General features: G+C 53.7%; 1 protein-coding gene across 4 annotated transcripts in view; it reads right to left on the bottom strand.

Annotated features, from left to right (window-relative positions):
• The window catches only part of USP40 (ubiquitin specific peptidase 40), a 55,137-nt gene that overhangs the window by 11,807 nt on the left and 19,766 nt on the right, over positions 1 to 23,564 (bottom strand). For all 4 annotated transcript variants that reach the window (XM_075607363.1, XM_075607366.1, XM_075607365.1 and 1 more), the window contains 7 exons: positions 11,180 to 11,261; positions 10,644 to 10,815; positions 9,118 to 9,202; positions 8,347 to 8,417; positions 7,329 to 7,648; positions 6,903 to 7,023; positions 6,328 to 6,385 (listed from right to left, as the gene is read on the bottom strand). In XM_075607363.1, coding sequence (XP_075463478.1) covers positions 6,328 to 6,385; positions 6,903 to 7,023; positions 7,329 to 7,648; positions 8,347 to 8,417; positions 9,118 to 9,202; positions 10,644 to 10,815; positions 11,180 to 11,261 — 909 coding nt within the window. The remainder of the gene's footprint in view (positions 1 to 6,327; positions 6,386 to 6,902; positions 7,024 to 7,328; positions 7,649 to 8,346; positions 8,418 to 9,117; positions 9,203 to 10,643; positions 10,816 to 11,179; positions 11,262 to 23,564) is intronic.

The raw sequence follows: 23,564 nt of genomic DNA, 5'->3' as shown, positions 1-23,564 counted from the left end.
CCTAAGGGAGCCAGGCCTCACACATTACAGTGCAGCACCCCTAAGGGAGCCAGGCCTCACACATTACAGTGCAGCACCCCTAAGGGAGCCAGGCCTCACACATTACACTGCAGCACCCCTAAGGGAGCCAGGCCTCACACATTACACTGCATAACCCCTAAGGGAGCCAGGCCTCACACATTACACTGCAGCACCCCTAAGGGAGCCAGGCCTCACACATTACACTGCAGCACCCCTAAGGGAGCCAGGCCTCACACATTACACTGCAGCACCCCTAAGGGAGCCAGGCCTCACACATTACACTGCAGCACCCCTAAGGGAGCCAGGCCTCACACATTACACTGCAGCACCCCTAAGGGAGCCAGGCCTCACACATTACACTGCATAACCCCTAAGGGAGCCAGGCCTCACACATTACACTGCAGCACCCCTAAGGGAGCCAGGCCTCACACATTACACTGCAGCACCCCTAAGGGAGCCAGGCCTCACACATTACACTGCAGCACCCCTAAGGGAGCCAGGCCTCACACATTACACTGCAGCACCCCTAAGGGAGCCAGGCCTCACACATTACACTGCAGCACCCCTAAGGGAGCCAGGCCTCACACATTACAGTGCAGCACCCCTAAGGGAGCCAGGCCTCACACATTACAGTGCAGCACCCCTAAGGGAGCCAGGCCTCACACATTACACTGCAGAACCCCTAAGGGAGCCAGGCCTCACACATTACACTGCAGCACCCCTAAGGGAGCCAGGCCTCACACATTACACTGCAGCACCCCTAAGGGAGCCAGGCCTCACACATTACACTGCAGCACCCCTAAGGGAGCCAGGCCTCACACATTACACTGCAGAACCCCTAAGGGAGCCAGGCCTCACACATTACAGTGCAGCACCCCTAAGGGAGCCAGGCCTCACACATTACACTGCAGCACCCCTAAGGGAGCCAGGCCTCGCACATTACACTGCAGCACCCCTAAGGGAGCCAGGCCTCGCACATTACACTGCAGCACCCCTAAGGGAGCCAGGCCTCACACATTACACTGCAGCACCCCTAAGGGAGCCAGGCCTCACACATTACACTGCAGCACCCCTAAGGGAGCCAGGCCTCACACATTACACTGCAGAACCCCTAAGGGAGCCAGGCCTCACACATTACACTGCAGCACCCCTAAGGGAGCCAGGCCTCCCACATTACACTGCAGAACCCCTAAGGGAGCCAGGCCTCACACATTACACTGCAGCACCCCTAAGGGAGCCAGGCCTCGCACATTACACTGCAGCACCCCTAAGGGAGCCAGGCCTCACACATTACAGTGCAGACCCCCTAAGGGAGCCAGGCCTCACACATTACACTGCAGCACCCCTAAGGGAGCCAGGCCTCACACATTACACTGCAGAACCCCTAAGGAAGCCAGGCCTCACACATTACAGTGCAGCACCCCTAAGGGAGCCAGGCCTCACACATTACAGTGCAGCACCCCTAAGGGAGCCAGGCCTCGCACATTACACTGCAGCACCCCTAAGGGAGCCAGGCCTCACACATTACACTGCAGCACCCCTAAGGGAGCCAGGCCTCACACATTACACTGCAGAACCCCTAAGGGAGCCAGGCCTCACACATTACACTGCAGAACCCCTAAGGGAGCCAGGCCTCACACATTACACTGCAGAACCCCTAAGGGAGCCAGGCCTCACACATTACACTGCAGCACCCCTAAGGAAGCCAGGCCTCACACATTACACTGCAGCACCCCTAAGGGAGCCAGGCCTCACACATTACACTGCAGCACCCCTAAGGGAGCCAGGCCTCACACATTACAGTGCAGCACCCCTAAGGGAGCCAGGCCTCACACATTACACTGCAGCACACCTAAGGGAGCCAGGCCTCGCACATTACACTGCAGCACCCCTAAGGGAGCCAGGCCTCACACATTACACTGCAGAACCCCTAAGGGAGCCAGGCCTCACACATTACACTGCAGCACCCCTAAGGGAGCCAGGCCTCCCACATTACACTGCAGAACCCCTAAGGGAGCCAGGCCTCACACATTACACTGCAGCACCCCTAAGGGAGCCAGGCCTCGCACATTACACTGCAGCACCCCTAAGGGAGCCAGGCCTCACACATTACAGTGCAGACCCCCTAAGGGAGCCAGGCCTCACACATTACACTGCAGCACCCCTAAGGGAGCCAGGCCTCACACATTACACTGCAGCACCCCTAAGGGAGCCAGGCCTCACACATTACAGTGCAGCACCCCTAAGGGAACCAGGCCTCACACATTACAGTGCAGCACCCCTAAGGGAGCCAGGCCTCGCACATTACACTGCAGCACCCCTAAGGGAGCCAGGCCTCACACATTACAGTGCAGCACCCCTAAGGGAGCCAGGCCTCGCACATTACACTGCAGAACCCCTAAGGGAGCCAGGCCTCACACATACACTGCAGCACCCCTAAGGGAGCCAGGCCTCACACATTACAGTGCAGCACCCCTAAGGGAGCCAGGCCTCACACATTACAGTGCAGCACCCCTAAGGGAGCCAGGCCTCGCACATTACAGTGCAGCACCCCTAAGGGAGCCAGGCCTCGCACATTACACTGCAGCACCCCTAAGGGAGCCAGGCCTCACACATTACACTGCAGCACCCCTAAGGGAGCCAGGCCTCACACATTACAGTGCAGCACCCCTAAGGGAGCCAGGCCTCACACATTACACTGCAGCACCCCTAAGGGAGCCAGGCCTCACACATTACACTGCAGAACCCCTAAGGGAGCCAGGCCTCACACATTACAGTGCAGAACCCCTAAGGGAGCCAGGCCTCGCACATTACACTGCAGCACCCCTAAGGGAGCCAGGCCTCACACATTACACTGCAGCACCCCTAAGGGAGCCAGGCCTCACACATTACACTGCAGCACCCCTAAGGGAGCCAGGCCTCACACATTACACTGCAGAACCCCTAAGGGAGCCAGGCCTCACACATTACACTGCAGCACCCCTAAGGGAGCCAGGCCTCACACATTACACTGCAGCACCCCTAAGGGAGCCAGGCCTCGCACATTACACTGCAGCACCCCTAAGGGAGCCAGGCCTCACACATTACACTGCAGCACCCCTAAGGGAGCCAGGCCTCTCACATTACACTGCAGCACCCCTAAGGGAGCCAGGCCTCGCACATTACACTGCAGCACCCCTAAGGGAGCCAGGCCTCACACATTACAGTGCAGCACCCCTAAGGGAGCCAGGCCTCACACATTACAGTGCAGCACCCCTAAGGGAGCCAGGCCTCGCACATTACACTGCAGAACCCCTAAGGGAGCCAGGCCTCACACATTACAGTGCAGCACCCCTAAGGGAGCCAGGCCTCACACATTACACTGCAGCACCCCTAAGGGAGCCAGGCCTCACACATTACACTGCAGCACCCCTAAGGGAGCCAGGCCTCGCACATTACACTGCAGCACCCCTAAGGGAGCCAGGCCTCACACATTACACTGCAGAACCCCTAAGGGAACAGGCCTCGCACATTACACTGCAGCACCCCTAAGGGAGCCGGGCCTCACACATTACACTGCAGCACCCCTAAGGGAACCAGGCCTCACACATTACACTGCAGCACCCCTAAGGGAACCAGGCCTCACACATTACAGTGCAGAACCCCTAAGGGAGCCAGGCCTCACACATTACACTGCAGCACCCCTAAGGGAGCCAGGCCTCACACATTACACTGCAGCACCCCTAAGGGAGCCAGGCCTCGCACATTACACTGCAGCACCCCTAAGGGAGCCAGGCCTCACACATTACACTGCAGCACCCCTAAGGGAGCCAGGCCTCACACATTACACTGCAGCACCCCTAAGGGAGCCAGGCCTCACACATTACACTGCAGCACCCCTAAGGGAGCCAGGCCTCGCACATTACACTGCAGCACCCCTAAGGGAGCCAGGCCTCGCACATTACACTGCAGCACCCCTAAGGGAGCCAGGCCTCACACATTACACTGCAGCACCCCTAAGGGAGCCAGGCCTCGCACATTACACTGCAGCACCCCTAAGGGAGCCAGGCCTCACACATTACACTGCAGCACCCCTAAGGGAGCCAGGCCTCGCACATTACACTGCAGCACCCCTAAGGGAGCCAGGCCTCGCACATTACACTGCAGCACCCCTAAGGGAGCCAGGCCTCGCACATTACACTGCAGCACCCCTAAGGGAGCCAGGCCTCGCACATTACACTGCAGCACCCCTAAGGGAGCCAGGCCTCGCACATTACACTGCAGCACCCCTAAGGGAGCCAGGCCTCACACATACACTGCAGCACCCCTAAGGGAGCCAGGCCTCACACATTACACTGCAGCACCCCTAAGGGAGCCAGGCCTCACACATTACACTGCAGCACCCCTAAGGGAGCCGGGCCTCACACATTACACTGCAGCACCCCTAAGGGAGCCGGGCCTCACACATTACACTGCAGAACCCCTAAGGGAGCCGGGCCTCACACATTACACTGCAGCACCCCTAAGGGAGCCGGGCCTCACACATTACACTGCAGCACCCCTAAGGGAGCCAGGCCTCACACATTACACTGCAGAACCCCTAAGGGAGCCAGGCCTCACACATTACAGTGCAGAACCCCTAAGGGAGCCAGGCCTCACACATTACACTGCAGCACCCCTAAGGGAGCCAGGCCTCACACATTACACTGCAGCACCCCTAAGGGAGCCAGGCCTCACACATTACACTGCAGAACCCCTAAGGGAGCCAGGCTTCACACATTACAGTGCAGCACCCCTAAGGGAGCCAGGCCTCACACATTACAGTGCAGCACCCCTAAGGGAGCCAGGCCTCACACATTACAGTGCAGACCCCCTAAGGGAGCCAGGCCCCACACATTACACTGCAGCACCCCTAAGGGAGCAAGGCCTCACACATTACACTGCAGCACCCCTAAGGGAGCCAGGCCTCACACATTACAGTGCAGACCCCCTAAGGGAGCCAGGCCTCACACATTACAGTGCAGACCCCCTAAGGGAGCCAGGCCTCCCACATTACAGTGCAGAACACCTAAGGGAGCCAGGCCTCACACATTACACTGCAGAACCCCTAAGGGAGCCAGGCCTCACACATTACACTGCATAACCCCTAAGGGAGCCAGGCCTCACACATTACAGTGCAGCACCCCTAAGGGAGCCAGGCCTCACACATTACACTGCAGAACCCCTAAGGGAGCCAGGCCTCACACATTACAGTGCAGAACCCCTAAGGGAGCCAGGCCTCACACATTACACTGCAGCACCCCTAAGGGAGCCAGGCCTCACACATTACACTGCAGCACCAATAAGGGAGCCAGGCCTCACACATTACAGTGCAGACCCCCTAAGGGAGCCAGGCCTCACACATTACACTGCAGCACCCCTAAGGAAGCCAGGCCTCACACATTACACTGCAGCACCCCTAAGGGAGCCAGGCCTCACACATTACACTGCAGCACCCCTAAGGAAGCCAGGCCTCACACATTACACTGCAGCACCCCTAAGGGAGCCAGGCCTCACACATTACAGTGCAGCACCCCTAAGGGAGCCAGGCCTCACACATTACACTGCAGCACCCCTAAGGGAGCCAGGCCTCACACATTACACTGCAGCACCCCTAAGGGAGCCAGGCCTCACACATTACACTGCAGCACCCCTAAGGGAGCCAGGCCTCACACATTACACTGCAGAACCCCTAAGGGAGCCAGGCCTCACACATTACACTGCAGCACCCCTAAGGGAGCCAGGCCTCACACATTACACTGCAGCACCCCTAAGGGAACAGGCCTCACACATTACAGTGCAGCACCCCTAAGGGAGCCAGGCCTCACACATTACACTGCAGCACCCCTAAGGGAACAGGCCTCACACATTACAGTGCAGCACCCCTAAGGGAGCCAGGCCTCACACATTACAGTGCAGCACCCCTAAGGGAACAGGCCTCACACATTACACTGCAGCACCCCTAAGGGAGCCAGGCCTCACACATTACACTGCAGACCCCTAAGGGAACAGGCCTCACACATTACAGTGCAGCGCTGCCCCCAGAAATTCCTAGAGGAGGAGGACTTCAGGGATATTTTAATTTGACTTTCCTTCATAACTTAGACCAGCAATGAATCAGCCTTTAACTCTTTCAGTGCTTCAAGCACAGAAGGGCTAAGATCTCTGCACTCACCTGTTGCTCCCCCTGGCAAACACTGGTTGATATGAGCCGGAGTGTGGGGGAGGCGTTTGGGAAAGGGAGGGATCAGGCTATCCGGCAAATTACTGAAAGCCTGGGATCCTTACCTCTCTCCATCTGTAACCCCAACATCTCAATAGCCTTATTACGGAGATCGGACACCATCTGAGGAGGGGAAAAACAGGGGAGGGGTCAGAAAAGGACTGAACAGTACATACCCGCACACGCACGCACAACGCTTTAATATGGTACTATATATTCACACAAACACACACACACACACACACACACACACAAACACACACACACTATAGGATCTGTACAGAATTACATTTGACACAATAATAGAGACATTCTCAGTTTCATTGCAGGGGACAGAAGGCAGCCACTCACACGTGGGAACGTCCGGAGTAAGCAGTGGGATGAGATTCATTGCTAATCCTTCTGGCTTCCGCTTCTCCTGGAAAAGAACAAGCCAGTCCTCCGAAGGAATGGTAATGAATCTCTATTCAGCCTCCATGAGGATGTAACTGGGGGGGTGGGGGGGGGGGCTCCGACAGCCCAGTTTGATGGGCAATATCTCTGCGTGATAGGGGGAGTATCCTGTGTGGGGAATGATCAGTGACAAGCACCCCGTGGGATAGGTGCCCCGTGGATGTGGATCAGTGCCCTCCGTACTCACAGTCCCGGGAGCTGCAGGGATTCGGACCGTCTGCCGCTCGCCCTCTGACCTGTACAAATCCTGGACTTGGAGGAAGCTCTGGTCTGAGGCCTGGACCGACCCTCTGCCACTGCCCAGCGCCCTGCAAAGCAGTCACAGGTCAGCATTAACCCCTTCCCTGCTGAGGGGCCCTACTATGTTGCTTCCCAAACCATTTTAACACGAAGCAATGATTGGCTGGCAGCGCATGCGCGCGTGGTATTGTTGGCGACAAATACTCATTTTAATTCACATCATCGGAACGAATTGTAAAAAAAGTCAAGTACATCTTCAAAATAAACATGAATATTCACGGTGACCGGCAATTTCCGTGAAATACGCACGTTGTCGAAGGAGGAATTAGTTACCGACTAAATCTGGCCGGAGTAATTACAGTGTAACTCTCACCCCTCCGCAGGTCTGTCCAGCAGGAGGAGGGAGCTCCCGTCTTTCAGACCCAGCTCCCTGAGGGTCTTGCCCATCTCCCCCGGGGGGCAGACACTCCAGCCTCCGCTGCCCTCTGCAGAGGGAGAGCACAGCAGCGATTCCTGGGGGGTCGGACAGGCCAGCGCCTGGCGTACGTCGCTGAGCCGGGAGCTGCACGGGAAGACGCTCTGACTCTCCGTGTACGGCGGCTCCGGAGACGAGTCGCTGTGTAGGGCCGGGCGCAGGATGGTGAGGAGGAGAGGAGCGCAGTGGGCTCCGCTCTGTACCGCCAGACCCCCGACCTGCAGGGAAAACAAGCCTCTCATTAGAACCCGTCGCCGTACACAGCAGAGCAGCGCACAGCCTCCCCATCGAAGATCTCCTCCATTCAGGCCGGGGGGGGGGAGATCACACGAGATAATTATCCGCCTGCGATGCCTGGCTCCCCCACGTGGAATACACGCAGGGAACTTCACTGTAAATGCTGTATGTGGGCAATGGGTGGAGGTGGCCCAGCGGTGACAGGAACACTGCTGCCACAATGACTGTCACTATGATATTTCAGTCCCCGTTTTCTAAATAATCCTAAAACCTTCTGGTCTTCAATATGCTGTGAACTCGCCCCACCAGTGCTGGGGAAAAGATCAGTTCAGAACGGGGCTAAAATCTTCCCCAGCATGGGGAGGACGGATACACAGCATAATGAATAAGAGCCAGGAAGTCATCTTTTTGCAGGAATGGCCAACTCCAGTCCTCAAGGGCCACCAACACGTCTGGTTTTGAGGATATCCCTGCTTCAGCACAGGTGGCTCAATCAGTGGCTCAAAGACTGAGCCACCTGTGCTGAAGCAGGGATATCCTCAAAACCTGACCTGTTGGTGACCCTTGAGGACTGGAGTTGGCCGCCCCTGCCTTAGTATCACTGACTCTTCCAAGGATGCGTATCGGACAGGTAGAATCCTTTTAAGTCCCAAATCCCTAATCCCGCCTCCTCTCTCACCTCCTTCCCGTTCCACACAAAGAGGTCCCCCCCGTCTGCGAGTCCTGCGCTGCCCAAGCACAGCTTGGCATCTGGAGGAAAAAGCAGGGGGATGAAATGCGGGGTTACCCGTTATCCAGGGGGCCGCCGCCGCACTGAAAGATTAAATAGTTGGCCAGTTGTACGGTAGGTTGGGGGGGTGTGGGGTGTGTGTGGGGGGGGGGGGTCACGTCCCTTTACTTTGTGCAAAGTGCTTGCACACGGTCTGGATTATTCAGAATGAAAATGTTCCCGTGCTCGACCGTTCCACATTTCTAACCAAACACTTATTAATTGTAACGGAAATGTGCATCTCAAAGAGGCAACCCAATCCTGAATATAGGGCGGCAGCAGGGGGTCTCCGGAGCTGAACCCCTTTAATATTTCAGCTCCAGGCACCCCCTGCTTCCAGAGATACAGACCTCTGTAGGTGGTGCCGGTAACTGCTCCGCTTGGGTTCTTGTAATGGTGGAGTTTCAAAGCTCCTGCATCCTGCGGGCCAATAGGAAGACGTGATGTCACCAGGTTCTGCTTCCTATAGGCCGGCGTGATGCGGGACCTTTACATTTTGCAAGATATCTGCACCCCCTTTTGGAGGTCTGTATCTCGGGAAGCAGGGGGCTGCCAGAGCTGAAATTAATGGGGTTCAGTTCTGGAGACCCCCTGCTTCAAACCTAAGTTAAAAAAAAAATGTACATTTATTTCCCAACATAGCCATTTCCTCTCCCTGCTCCCTGTTCCCCAGGCACTTACCGTGCAGCTCCTGGAAGAGGTGTAGTCCTGCGGGAAGAGCCCTCGCGATGCTCAATACCCGGCCCTCCACCGACCGATCCAACAGCTGGGGCATAGAGAGCAGGAGGTTACCCATCATCAGCAGGTCCGCCAAGTCATACGCATGCATGTATTTACCCCGCTCCCTGCAGGAGGCTACAGCTTTGCCCCTCGGGATGTGGAAAGGTTAAAAGAAGAGTGCGACAGATATACCAGGGCTCGTGGGCAGGGGGGGTTGCTTTGGTCCATACCCATTTTTACGTCATTACCTAGGCAGCCAAGTGCAAATGTTTCTTCACACGGAAACTCCTTAGTGAGCCAAGGTGATTTAAATATATATATATATATATATATATATATATATATATATATATATATATATATATATATATATATAGGTGCAGACGTTATACAGGCTGCAAAATGTTGAAGCTGAAAGTCTATAAATGAATCCAAAAATTACAACGCAGCCTTCTCGTGGTGGTTCCACTTTTCGCTGATCCAGCCCCCTGACCCGCACCCCTGGCACCCCTGTATGATCCTGTAGCTTCTCCTTGAGAAAGCGGAACACTTGCGTGAAACGCGTGGGAGGACTTTTTTTGTCTTGTCTACCACCCACTTTTTGTTCTAAATAAAGCCTTTTTTACTTTTTGCACATGCTGGTACCCTTTTTTTTAATCAAGTTTCTTATACATCTGGCTGATTTTCCTGATCCTGTCTGAGTGCCCTGACATCCACTGTCGCTTCTGCGGACATTGCACCTGGTTCTTCTGCTGTCCAGTAATTATCTTCCATGTAAAAAAACAAATGTTCTGCTCTATTTTATGTGCACGTCTCTCGCCGTCCTCTTCTCTAGCGCGTGAGGACATCACTACGAGAGAATTTCAGCGCAGAACGTGGGGACGATGTGTAGGAGACACAAGTACACGAAGGGGACAGATCTATTGCTTATTCTACTCCCCCCCCTCCCCAAAAAAGTATTAGAAATAAACCAAAAGAACGACGATGGCAGATTCAGACAATACAACTAGGGAGCTGTCACCTTCCCAGGAACCTTCCGTGTTGTATCATGTGAAGACCACAAAAAACAGACAAAGATGCCCAAAGCTACTTCCAATGTGACAAAAATACGCAGTGCAATACCTATATATTCTCTTGAATAACCCTTTGGCCAAAGCGTCTTAAGCCTGCTGCCACTTACAAGGCATGACCGTTAGCAGGTCCTAACACTACCTGAGTTAAAATTCTTATTTACCTGTATAATTACAGGAAGAATGATCACATTGGATCTGTCGTAACCCAGCAAAATGAAACTGGCCTGCCAACTTGGGAAGTGGGGAGGGGCGAGCGTAAACCTTGGAGGGGTGGGGGAACTACCCTCCCAAAAGCAGCGGAGACCAGTTGCACACAGTTAATAAACACAAAGATCATGTGAAGACGCTGTGTGTGGGCAGTGCACGCGTCTGGTCATTTCTTAGGACATTATAGCGAGAAGAGCAGAAAGTCACCTGGAAAACCGTCCGTCTCAGTTCCCCCACGGTCTGCCGCCGGTCAGCAGTGATGTCCAGTACACTGTCGCTGCGGGCAGCGGATGGGTGCAGGGCGCCGTTATCAAAACGATACCGGGAGGAGAGATGGAGGTGCAGCGCCACGCGGTGGGCTTCTGTGTCAGACTCGTTCCTGTGAACAAAGGAAACCGCCCCCCTTACACGCTGTGCTTTAAACACGCATCCATGTCTTCTGTGTGAGTTATGCAGTGCACGGTTTATGGAGGGGTCACTGAAATGATGGAGATGATTATGAGACAGGATTATGCAGTGGTTCCGACACGGAGGTGAATCCAGACGGAAAAATATGTCAACTTTTATTGGTAAATAGGACACCGAAGACAGTACAAGGATCCCACACAAGGTCACTGTACTATATGGGTCACTGTACTATATGGGTCACTGTACTGTATGGGACATAGTGTTCTTAGCCAAGAGGACAGGGAAGGGAAGGGCAGGTTTGGGAGGGGGCAGAGAGGGATGGAGGTGTGACCTGCCTCTTCCTCTGCAGTTCCTGGTTTGCCTCGTCCATCTCACGTAGGAGATTCTCTGAGACTCCATAACGCGCGTTCCCATTAGCTACCGAAACAAAAACACACAACACTGAGGCAATCTGTCTTAAAGGTGCACAAGTATAATGCAGGTTCTACACAGACCCACACACTCACACTGTGCTCTGCTAGTACCATCACACACACTGTGCTCTGCTAGTACCATCACACACACTGTGCTCTGCTAGTACCATCACGCTCACACTGTGCTCTGCTAGTAACATCACGCTCACACTGTGCTCTGCTAGTACCATCACGCTCACACTGTGCTCTGCTAGTACCATCACACACACTGTGCTCTGCTAGTACCATCACGCTCACACTGTGCTCTGCTAGTACCATCACACACACTGTGCTCTGCTAGTACCATCACACTCACACTGTGCTCTGCTAGTACCATCACGCTCACACTGTGCTCTGCTAGTACCATCACGCTCACACTGTGCTCTGCTAGTACCATCACACACACTGTGCTCTGCTAGTACCATCACGCTCACACTGCCCTCTGCTAGTACCATCACACTCACACTGTCCTCTGCTAGTACCATCACACACACTGTGCTCTGCTAGTACCATCACGCTCACACTGTGCTCTGCTAGTACCATCACACTCACACTGTGCTCTGCTAGTACCATCACACACACTGTGCTCTGCTAGTACCATCACGCTCACACTGTGCTCTGCTAGTACCATCACACACACTGTGCTCTGCTAGTACCATCACGCTCACACTGCCCTCTGCTAGTACCATCACGCTCACACTGTGCTCTGCTAGTACCATCACGCTCACACTGTGCTCTGCTAGTACCATCACGCTCACACTGTGCTCTGCTAGTACCATCACGCTCACACTGTGCTCTGCTAGTACCATCACGCTCACACTGTGCTCTGCTAGTACCATCACGCTCACACTGTGCTCTGCTAGTACCATCACACTCACACTGTGCTCTGCTAGTACCATCACGCTCACACTGTGCTCTGCTAGTACCATCACGCTCACACTGCCCTCTGCTAGTACCATCACGCTCACACTGTGCTCTGCTAGTACCATCACACTCACACTGTGCTCTGCTAGTACCATCACACACACTGTGCTCTGCTAGTACCATCACACACACTGTGCTCTGCTAGTACCATCACGCTCACACTGTGCTCTGCTAGTACCATCACGCTCACACTGTGCTCTGTTAGTACCATCACGCTCACACTGCGCTCTGCTAGTACCATCACGCTCACACTGCGCTCTGCTAGTACCATCACGCTCACACTGCCCTCTGCTAGTACCTTCACACACACTGTGCTCTGCTAGTACCATCACACACACTGTGCTCTGTTAGTACCATCACGCTCACACTGCCCTCTGCTAGTACCATCACACTCACACTGTGCTCTGCTAGTACCATCACACACACTGTGCTCTGCTAGTACCATCACACTCACACTGTGCTCTGCTAGTACCATCACACACACTGCCCTCTGCTAGTACCATCACACTCACACTGCCCTCTGCTAGTACCATCACACTCACACTGTGCTCTGCTAGTACCATCACGCTCACACTGTGCTCTGCTAGTACCATCACACACACTGTGCTCTGCTAGTACCATCACGCTCACACTGCCCTCTGCTAGTACCATCACGCTCACACTGTGCTCTGCTAGTACCATCACACACACTGTGCTCTGCTAGTACCATCACGCTCACACTGCCCTCTGCTAGTACCATCACGCTCACACTGTGCTCTGCTAGTACCATCACACTCACACTGTGCTCTGCTAGTACCATCACGCTCACACTGTGCTCTGCTAGTACCATCACGCTCACACTGTGCTCTGCTAGTACCATCACACACACTGTGCTCTGCTAGTACCATCACGCTCACACTGCCCTCTGCTTGTACCATCACGCTCACACTGTGCTCTGCTAGTACCATCACACACACTGTGCTCTGCTAGTACCATCACGCTCACACTGCCCTCTGCTAGTACCATCACGCTCACACTGTGCTCTGCTAGTACCATCACGCTCACACTGTGCTCTGCTAGTACCATCACACTCACACTGCCCTCTGCTAGTACCATCACACACACTGTGCTCTGCTAGTACCATCACGCTCACACTGTGCTCTGCTAGTACCATCACACTCACACTGTGCTCTGCTAGTACCATCACACACACTGTGCTCTGCTAGTACCATCACGCTCACACTGTGCTCTGCTAGTACCATCACACACACTGTGCTCTGCTAGTACCATAACGCTCACACTGCCCTCTGCTAGTACCATCACGCTCACACTGTGCTCTGCTAGTACCATCACGCTCACACTGTGCTCTGCTAGTACCATCACGCTCACACTGTGCTCTGCTAGTACCATCACACTCACACTGTGCTCTGCTAGTACCATCACGCTCACACTGTGCTCTGCTAGTACCATCACGCTCACACTGTGCTCTGCTAGTACCATCACGCTCACACTGTGCTCTGCTAGTACCATCACGCTCACACTGTGCTCTGCTAGTACCATCACGCTCACACTGTGCTCTGCTAGTACCATCACGCTCACACTGTGCTCTGCTAGTACCATCACGCTCACACTGTGCTCTGCTAGTACCATCACGCTCACACTGTGCTCTGCTAGTACCATCACACTCACACTGTGCTCTGCTAGTACCATCACACTCACACTGTGCTCTGCTAGTACCATCACACTCACACTGTGCTCTGCTAGTACCATCACGCTCACACTGTGCTCTGCTAGTACCATCACGCTCACACTGTGCTCTGCTAGTACCATCACGCTCACACTGTGCTCTGCTAGTACCATCACGCTCACACTGTGCTCTGCTAGTACCATCACACTCACACTGTGCTCTGCTAGTACCATCACACTCACACTGTGCTCTGCTAGTACCATCACGCTCACACTGCGCTCTGCTAGTACCATCACGCTCACACTGCCCTCTGCTAGTACCATCACGCTCACACTGTGCTCTGCTAGTACCATCACACTCACACTGTGCTCTGCTAGTACCATCACGCTCACACTGTGCTCTGCTAGTACCATCACACACACTGTGCTCTGCTAGTACCATCACACTCACACTGTGCTCTGCTAGTACCATCACACACACTGTGCTCTGCTAGTACCATCACACACACTGTGCTCTGCTAGTACCATCACGCTCACACTGTGCTCTGCTAGTACCATCACGCTCACACTGTGCTCTGTTAGTACCATCACGCTCACACTGCGCTCTGCTAGTACCATCACGCTCACACTGCCCTCTGCTAGTACCTTCACACACACTGTGCTCTGCTAGTACCATCACACACACTGTGCTCTGTTAGTACCATCACGCTCACACTGCCCTCTGCTAGTACCATCACACTCACACTGTGCTCTGCTAGTACCATCACACACACTGTGCTCTGCTAGTACCATCACACTCACACTGTGCTCTGCTAGTACCATCACGCTCACACTGCCCTCTGCTAGTACCATCACACTCACACTGTGCTCTGCTAGTACCATCACACACACTGTGCTCTGCTAGTACCATCACGCTCACACTGTGCTCTGCTAGTACCATCACACACACTGCCCTCTGCTAGTACCATCACGCTCACACTGTGCTCTGCTAGTACCATCACACTCACACTGTGCTCTGCTAGTACCATCACGCTCACACTGTGCTCTGCTAGTACCATCACGCTCACACTGTGCTCTGCTAGTACCATCACACACACTGTGCTCTGCTAGTACCATCACGCTCACACTGCCCTCTGCTAGTACCATCACGCTCACACTGTGCTCTGCTAGTACCATCACACACACTGTGCTCTGCTAGTACCATCACGCTCACACTGCCCTCTGCTAGTACCATCACGCTCACACTGTGCTCTGCTAGTACCATCACGCTCACACTGTGCTCTGCTAGTACCATCACACTCACACTGCCCTCTGCTAGTACCATCACACACACTGTGCTCTGCTAGTACCATCACGCTCACACTGTGCTCTGCTAGTACCATCACACTCACACTGTGCTCTGCTAGTACCATCACACACACTGTGCTCTGCTAGTACCATCACGCTCACACTGTGCTCTGCTAGTACCATCACACACACTGTGCTCTGCTAGTACCATCACGCTCACACTGCCCTCTGCTAGTACCATCACGCTCACACTGTGCTCTGCTAGTACCATCACGCTCACACTGTGCTCTGCTAGTACCATCACGCTCACACTGTGCTCTGCTAGTACCATCACACTCACACTGTGCTCTGCTAGTACCATCACGCTCACACTGTGCTCTGCTAGTACCATCACGCTCACACTGTGCTCTGCTAGTACCATCACGCTCACACTGTGCTCTGCTAGTACCATCACGCTCACACTGTGCTCTGCTAGTACCATCACACTCACACTGTGCTCTGCTAGTACCATCACACTCACACTGTGCTCTGCTAGTACCATCACGCTCACACTGCTCTCTGCGAGTAACATCACGCTCACACTGCCCTCTGCTAGTACCATCACGCTCACACTGTGCTCTGCTAGTACCATCACACTCACACTGTGCTCTGCTAGTACCATCACGCTCACACTGTGCTCTGCTAGTACCATCACACACACTGTGCTCTGCTAGTACCATCACACACACTGTGCTCTGCTAGTACCATCACACACACTGTGCTCTGCTAGTACCATCACACTCACACTGTGCTCTGTTAGTACCATCACGCTCACACTGCGCTCTGCTAGTACCATCACGCTCACACTGCCCTCTGCTAGTACCTTCACACACACTGTGCTCTGCTAGTACCATCACGCTCACACTGTGCTCTGCTAGTACCATCACACACACTGTGCTCTGCTAGTACCATCACACACACTGTGCTCTGCTAGTACCATCACACACACTGTGCTCTGCTAGTACCATCACACTCACACTGTGCTCTGTTAGTACCATCACGCTCACACTGCGCTCTGCTAGTACCATCACACTCACACTGCCCTCTGCTAGTACCTTCACACACACTGTGCTCTGCTAGTACCATCACACACACTGTGCTCTGTTAGTACCATCACGCTCACACTGCCCTCTGCTAGTACCATCACACTCACACTGTGCTCTGCTAGTACCATCACACACACTGCGCTCTGCTAGTACCATCACACTCACACTGCCCTCTGCTAGTACCATCACGCTCACACTGTGCTCTGCTAGTACCATCACGCTCACACTGTGCTCTGCTAGTACCATCACGCTCACACTGTGCTCTGTTAGTACCATCACGCTCACACTGCGCTCTGCTAGTACCATCACGCTCACACTGCGCTCTGCTAGTACCATCACGCTCACACTGCCCTCTGCTAGTACCTTCACACACACTGTGCTCTGCTAGTACCATCACACACACTGTGCTCTGTTAGTACCATCACGCTCACACTGCCCTCTGCTAGTACCATCACACTCACACTGTGCTCTGCTAGTACCATCACACACACTGTGCTCTGCTAGTACCATCACACTCACACTGTGCTCTGCTAGTACCATCACACACACTGCCCTCTGCTAGTACCATCACACTCACACTGCCCTCTGCTAGTACCATCACACTCACACTGTGCTCTGCTAGTACCATCACGCTCACACTGTGCTCTGCTAGTACCATCACACACACTGTGCTCTGCTAGTACCATCACGCTCACACTGCCCTCTGCTAGTACCATCACGCTCACACTGTGCTCTGCTAGTACCATCACACACACTGTGCTCTGCTAGTACCATCACGCTCACACTGCCCTCTGCTAGTACCATCACGCTCACACTGTGCTCTGCTAGTACCATCACACTCACACTGTGCTCTGCTAGTACCATCACGCTCACACTGTGCTCTGCTAGTACCATCACGCTCACACTGTGCTCTGCTAGTACCATCACACACACTGTGCTCTGCTAGTACCATCACGCTCACACTGCCCTCTGCTTGTACCATCACGCTCACACTGTGCTCTGCTAGTACCATCACACACACTGTGCTCTGCTAGTACCATCACGCTCACACTGCCCTCTGCTAGTACCATCACGCTCACACTGTGCTCTGCTAGTACCATCACGCTCACACTGTGCTCTGCTAGTACCATCACACTCACACTGCCCTCTGCTAGTACCATCACACACACTGTGCTCTGCTAGTACCATCACGCTCACACTGTGCTCTGCTAGTACCATCACACTCACACTGTGCTCTGCTAGTACCATCACACACACTGTGCTCTGCTAGTACCATCACGCTCACACTGTGCTCTGCTAGTACCATCACACACACTGTGCTCTGCTAGTACCATAACGCTCACACTGCCCTCTGCTAGTACCATCACGCTCACACTGTGCTCTGCTAGTACCATCACGCTCACACTGTGCTCTGCTAGTACCATCACGCTCACACTGTGCTCTGCTAGTACCATCACACTCACACTGTGCTCTGCTAGTACCATCACGCTCACACTGTGCTCTGCTAGTACCATCACGCTCACACTGTGCTCTGCTAGTACCATCACGCTCACACTGTGCTCTGCTAGTACCATCACGCTCACACTGTGCTCTGCTAGTACCATCACGCTCACACTGTGCTCTGCTAGTACCATCACGCTCACACTGTGCTCTGCTAGTACCATCACGCTCACACTGTGCTCTGCTAGTACCATCACGCTCACACTGTGCTCTGCTAGTACCATCACACTCACACTGTGCTCTGCTAGTACCATCACACTCACACTGTGCTCTGCTAGTACCATCACACTCACACTGTGCTCTGCTAGTACCATCACGCTCACACTGTGCTCTGCTAGTACCATCACGCTCACACTGTGCTCTGCTAGTACCATCACGCTCACACTGTGCTCTGCTAGTACCATCACGCTCACACTGTGCTCTGCTAGTACCATCACACTCACACTGTGCTCTGCTAGTACCATCACACTCACACTGTGCTCTGCTAGTACCATCACGCTCACACTGCGCTCTGCTAGTACCATCACGCTCACACTGCCCTCTGCTAGTACCATCACGCTCACACTGTGCTCTGCTAGTACCATCACACTCACACTGTGCTCTGCTAGTACCATCACGCTCACACTGTGCTCTGCTAGTACCATCACACACACTGTGCTCTGCTAGTACCATCACACTCACACTGTGCTCTGCTAGTACCATCACACACACTGTGCTCTGCTAGTACCATCACACACACTGTGCTCTGCTAGTACCATCACGCTCACACTGTGCTCTGCTAGTACCATCACGCTCACACTGTGCTCTGTTAGTACCATCACGCTCACACTGCGCTCTGCTAGTACCATCACGCTCACACTGTGCTCTGCTAGTACCATCACACACACTGTGCTCTGCTAGTACCATAACGCTCACACTGCCCTCTGCTAGTACCATCACGCTCACACTGTGCTCTGCTAGTACCATCACGCTCACACTGCCCTCTGCTAGTACCTTCACACACACTGTGCTCTGCTAGTACCATCACACACACTGTGCTCTGTTAGTACCATCACGCTCACACTGCCCTCTGCTAGTACCATCACACTCACACTGTGCTCTGCTAGTACCATCACACACACTGTGCTCTGCTAGTACCATCACACTCACACTGTGCTCTGCTAGTACCATCACACTCACACTGTGCTCTGCTAGTACCATCACACACACTGTGCTCTGCTAGTACCATCACGCTCACACTGCGCTCTGCTAGTACCATCACGCTCACACTGCCCTCTGCTAGTACCTTCACACACACTGTGCTCTGCTAGTACCATCACACACACTGTGCTCTGTTAGTACCATCACGCTCACACTGCCCTCTGCTAGTACCATCACACTCACACTGTGCTCTGCTAGTACCATCACACACACTGTGCTCTGCTAGTACCATCACACTCACACTGTGCTCTGCTAGTACCATCACGCTCACACTGCCCTCTGCTAGTACCATCACACTCACACTGTGCTCTGCTAGTACCATCACACACACTGTGCTCTGCTAGTACCATCACGCTCACACTGTGCTCTGCTAGTACCATCACACACACTGCCCTCTGCTAGTACCATCACGCTCACACTGTGCTCTGCTAGTACCATCACACTCACACTGTGCTCTGCTAGTACCATCACGCTCACACTGTGCTCTGCTAGTACCATCACGCTCACACTGTGCTCTGCTAGTACCATCACACACACTGTGCTCTGCTAGTACCATCACGCTCACACTGCCCTCTGCTAGTACCATCACGCTCACACTGTGCTCTGCTAGTACCATCACACACACTGTGCTCTGCTAGTACCATCACGCTCACACTGCCCTCTGCTAGTACCATCACGCTCACACTGTGCTCTGCTAGTACCATCACGCTCACACTGTGCTCTGCTAGTACCATCACACTCACACTGCCCTCTGCTAGTACCATCACACACACTGTGCTCTGCTAGTACCATCACGCTCACACTGTGCTCTGCTAGTACCATCACACACACTGTGCTCTGCTAGTACCATCACGCTCACACTGCCCTCTGCTAGTACCATCACGCTCACACTGTGCTCTGCTAGTACCATCACGCTCACACTGTGCTCTGCTAGTACCATCACACTCACACTGTGCTCTGCTAGTACCATCACACACACTGTGCTCTGCTAGTACCATCACGCTCACACTGTGCTCTGCTAGTACCATCACACACACTGTGCTCTGCTAGTACCATCACGCTCACACTGCCCTCTGCTAGTACCATCACGCTCACACTGTGCTCTGCTAGTACCATCACGCTCACACTGTGCTCTGCTAGTACCATCACGCTCACACTGTGCTCTGCTAGTACCATCACACTCACACTGTGCTCTGCTAGTACCATCACGCTCACACTGTGCTCTGCTAGTACCATCACGCTCACACTGTGCTCTGCTAGTACCATCACGCTCACACTGTGCTCTGCTAGTACCATCACGCTCACACTGTGCTCTGCTAGTACCATCACACTCACACTGTGCTCTGCTAGTACCATCACACTCACACTGTGCTCTGCTAGTACCATCACGCTCACACTGCTCTCTGCGAGTAACATCACGCTCACACTGCCCTCTGCTAGTACCATCACGCTCACACTGTGCTCTGCTAGTACCATCACACTCACACTGTGCTCTGCTAGTACCATCACGCTCACACTGTGCTCTGCTAGTACCATCACACACACTGTGCTCTGCTAGTACCATCACACACACTGTGCTCTGCTAGTACCATCACACACACTGTGCTCTGCTAGTACCATCACACTCACACTGTGCTCTGTTAGTACCATCACGCTCACACTGCGCTCTGCTAGTACCATCACGCTCACACTGCCCTCTGCTAGTACCTTCACACACACTGTGCTCTGCTAGTACCATCACGCTCACACTGTGCTCTGCTAGTACCATCACACACACTGTGCTCTGCTAGTACCATCACACACACTGTGCTCTGCTAGTACCATCACACACACTGTGCTCTGCTAGTACCATCACACTCACACTGTGCTCTGTTAGTACCATCACGCTCACACTGCGCTCTGCTAGTACCATCACACTCACACTGCCCTCTGCTAGTACCTTCACACACACTGTGCTCTGCTAGTACCATCACACACACTGTGCTCTGTTAGTACCATCACGCTCACACTGCCCTCTGCTAGTACCATCACACTCACACTGTGCTCTGCTAGTACCATCACACACACTGCGCTCTGCTAGTACCATCACACTCACACTGCCCTCTGCTAGTACCATCACGCTCACACTGTGCTCTGCTAGTACCATCACACACACTGTGCTCTGCTAGTACCATCACGCTCACACTGCCCTCTGCTAGTACCATCACGCTCACACTGTGCTCTGCTAGTACCATCACACACACTGTGCTCTGCTAGTACCATCACGCTCACACTGCCCTCTGCTAGTACCATCACGCTCACACTGTGCTCTGCTAGTACCATCACACTCACACTGTGCTCTGCTAGTACCATCACGCTCACACTGTGCTCTGCTAGTACCATCACACACACTGTGCTCTGCTAGTACCATCACGCTCACACTGCCCTCTGCTAGTACCATCACGCTCACACTGCCCTCTGCTAGTACCATCACACTCACACTGTGCTCTGCTAGTACCATCACACACACTGTGCTCTGCTAGTACCATCACGCTCACACTGTGCTCTGCTAGTACCATCACGCTCACACTGTGCTCTGCTAGTACCATCACGCTCACACTGCCCTCTGCTAGTACCATCACGCTCACACTGTGCTCTGCTAGTACCATCACGCTCACACTGTGCTCTGCTAGTACCATCACGCTCACACTGTGCTCTGCTAGTGCCATCACACTCACACTGTGCTCTGCTAGTACCATCACGCTCACACTGTGCTCTGCTAGTACCATCACGCTCACACTGTGCTCTGCTAGTACCATCACGCTCACACTGTGCTCTGCTAGTACCATCACACTCACACTGTGCTCTGCTAGTACCATCACACTCACACTGTGCTCTGCTAGTACCATCACGCTCACACTGCGCTCTGCTAGTACCATCACGCTCACACTGCCCTCTGCTAGTACCATCACGCTCACACTGTGCTCTGCTAGTACCATCACACTCACACTGTGCTCTGCTAGTACCATCACACACACTGTGCTCTGCTAGTACCATCACACACACTGTGCTCTGCTAGTACCATCACGCTCACACTGTGCTCTGTTAGTACCATCACGCTCACACTGCGCTCTGCTAGTACCATCACGCTCACACTGCCCTCTGCTAGTACCTTCACACACACTGTGCTCTGCTAGTACCATCACACACACTGTGCTCTGTTAGTACCATCACGCTCACACTGCCCTCTGCTAGTACCATCACACTCACACTGTGCTCTGCTAGTACCATCACACACACTGCGCTCTGCTAGTACCATCACACTCACACTGCCCTCTGCTAGTACCATCACGCTCACACTGTGCTCTGCTAGTACCATCACACACACTGTGCTCTGCTAGTACCATCACGCTCACACTGCCCTCTGCTAGTACCATCACGCTCACACTGTGCTCTGCTAGTACCATCACACACACTGTGCTCTGCTAGTACCATCACGCTCACACTGCCCTCTGCTAGTACCATCACGCTCACACTGTGCTCTGCTAGTACCATCACACTCACACTGTGCTCTGCTAGTACCATCACGCTCACACTGTGCTCTGCTAGTACCATCACACACACTGTGCTCTGCTAGTACCATCACGCTCACACTGCCCTCTGCTAGTACCATCACGCTCACACTGCCCTCTGCTAGTACCATCACACTCACACTGTGCTCTGCTAGTACCATCACACACACTGTGCTCTGCTAGTACCATCACGCTCACACTGTGCTCTGCTAGTACCATCACGCTCACACTGTGCTCTGCTAGTACCATCACGCTCACACTGCCCTCTGCTAGTACCATCACGCTCACACTGTGCTCTGCTAGTACCATCACGCTCACACTGTGCTCTGCTAGTACCATCACGCTCACACTGTGCTCTGCTAGTACCATCACACTCACACTGTGCTCTGCTAGTACCATCACGCTCACACTGTGCTCTGCTAGTACCATCACGCTCACACTGTGCTCTGCTAGTACCATCACGCTCACACTGTGCTCTGCTAGTACCATCACGCTCACACTGTGCTCTGCTAGTACCATCACGCTCACACTGCGCTCTGCTAGTACCATCACGCTCACACTGCGCTCTGCTAGTACCATCACGCTCACACTGCCCTCTGCTAGTACCATCACGCTCACACTGTGCTCTGCTAGTACCATCACACTCACACTGTGCTCTGCTAGTACCATCACACACACTGTGCTCTGCTAGTACCATCACAAACACTGTGCTCTGCTAGTACCATCACGCTCACACTGTGCTCTGCTAGTACCATCACGCTCACACTGCGCTCTGCTAGTACCATCACGCTCACACTGCCCTCTGCTAGTACCATCACGCTCACACTGTGCTCTGCTAGTACCATCACGCTCACACTGTGCTCTGCTAGTACCATCACACACACTGTGCTCTGCTAGTACCATCACACACACTGTGCTCTGTTAGTACCATCACGCTCACACTGCCCTCTGCTAGTACCATCACACTCACACTGTGCTCTGCTAGTACCATCACACACACTGTGCTCTGCTAGTACCATCACACTCACACTGTGCTCTGCTAGTACCATCACACAC

The sequence above is a fragment of the Ascaphus truei genome, chromosome 7 (genome assembly GCF_040206685.1).
Source record: "Ascaphus truei isolate aAscTru1 chromosome 7, aAscTru1.hap1, whole genome shotgun sequence".
Classification (NCBI taxonomy): Eukaryota; Metazoa; Chordata; class Amphibia; order Anura; family Ascaphidae; genus Ascaphus; species Ascaphus truei.
This window is presented reverse-complemented; position numbering and strand designations above follow the sequence as displayed.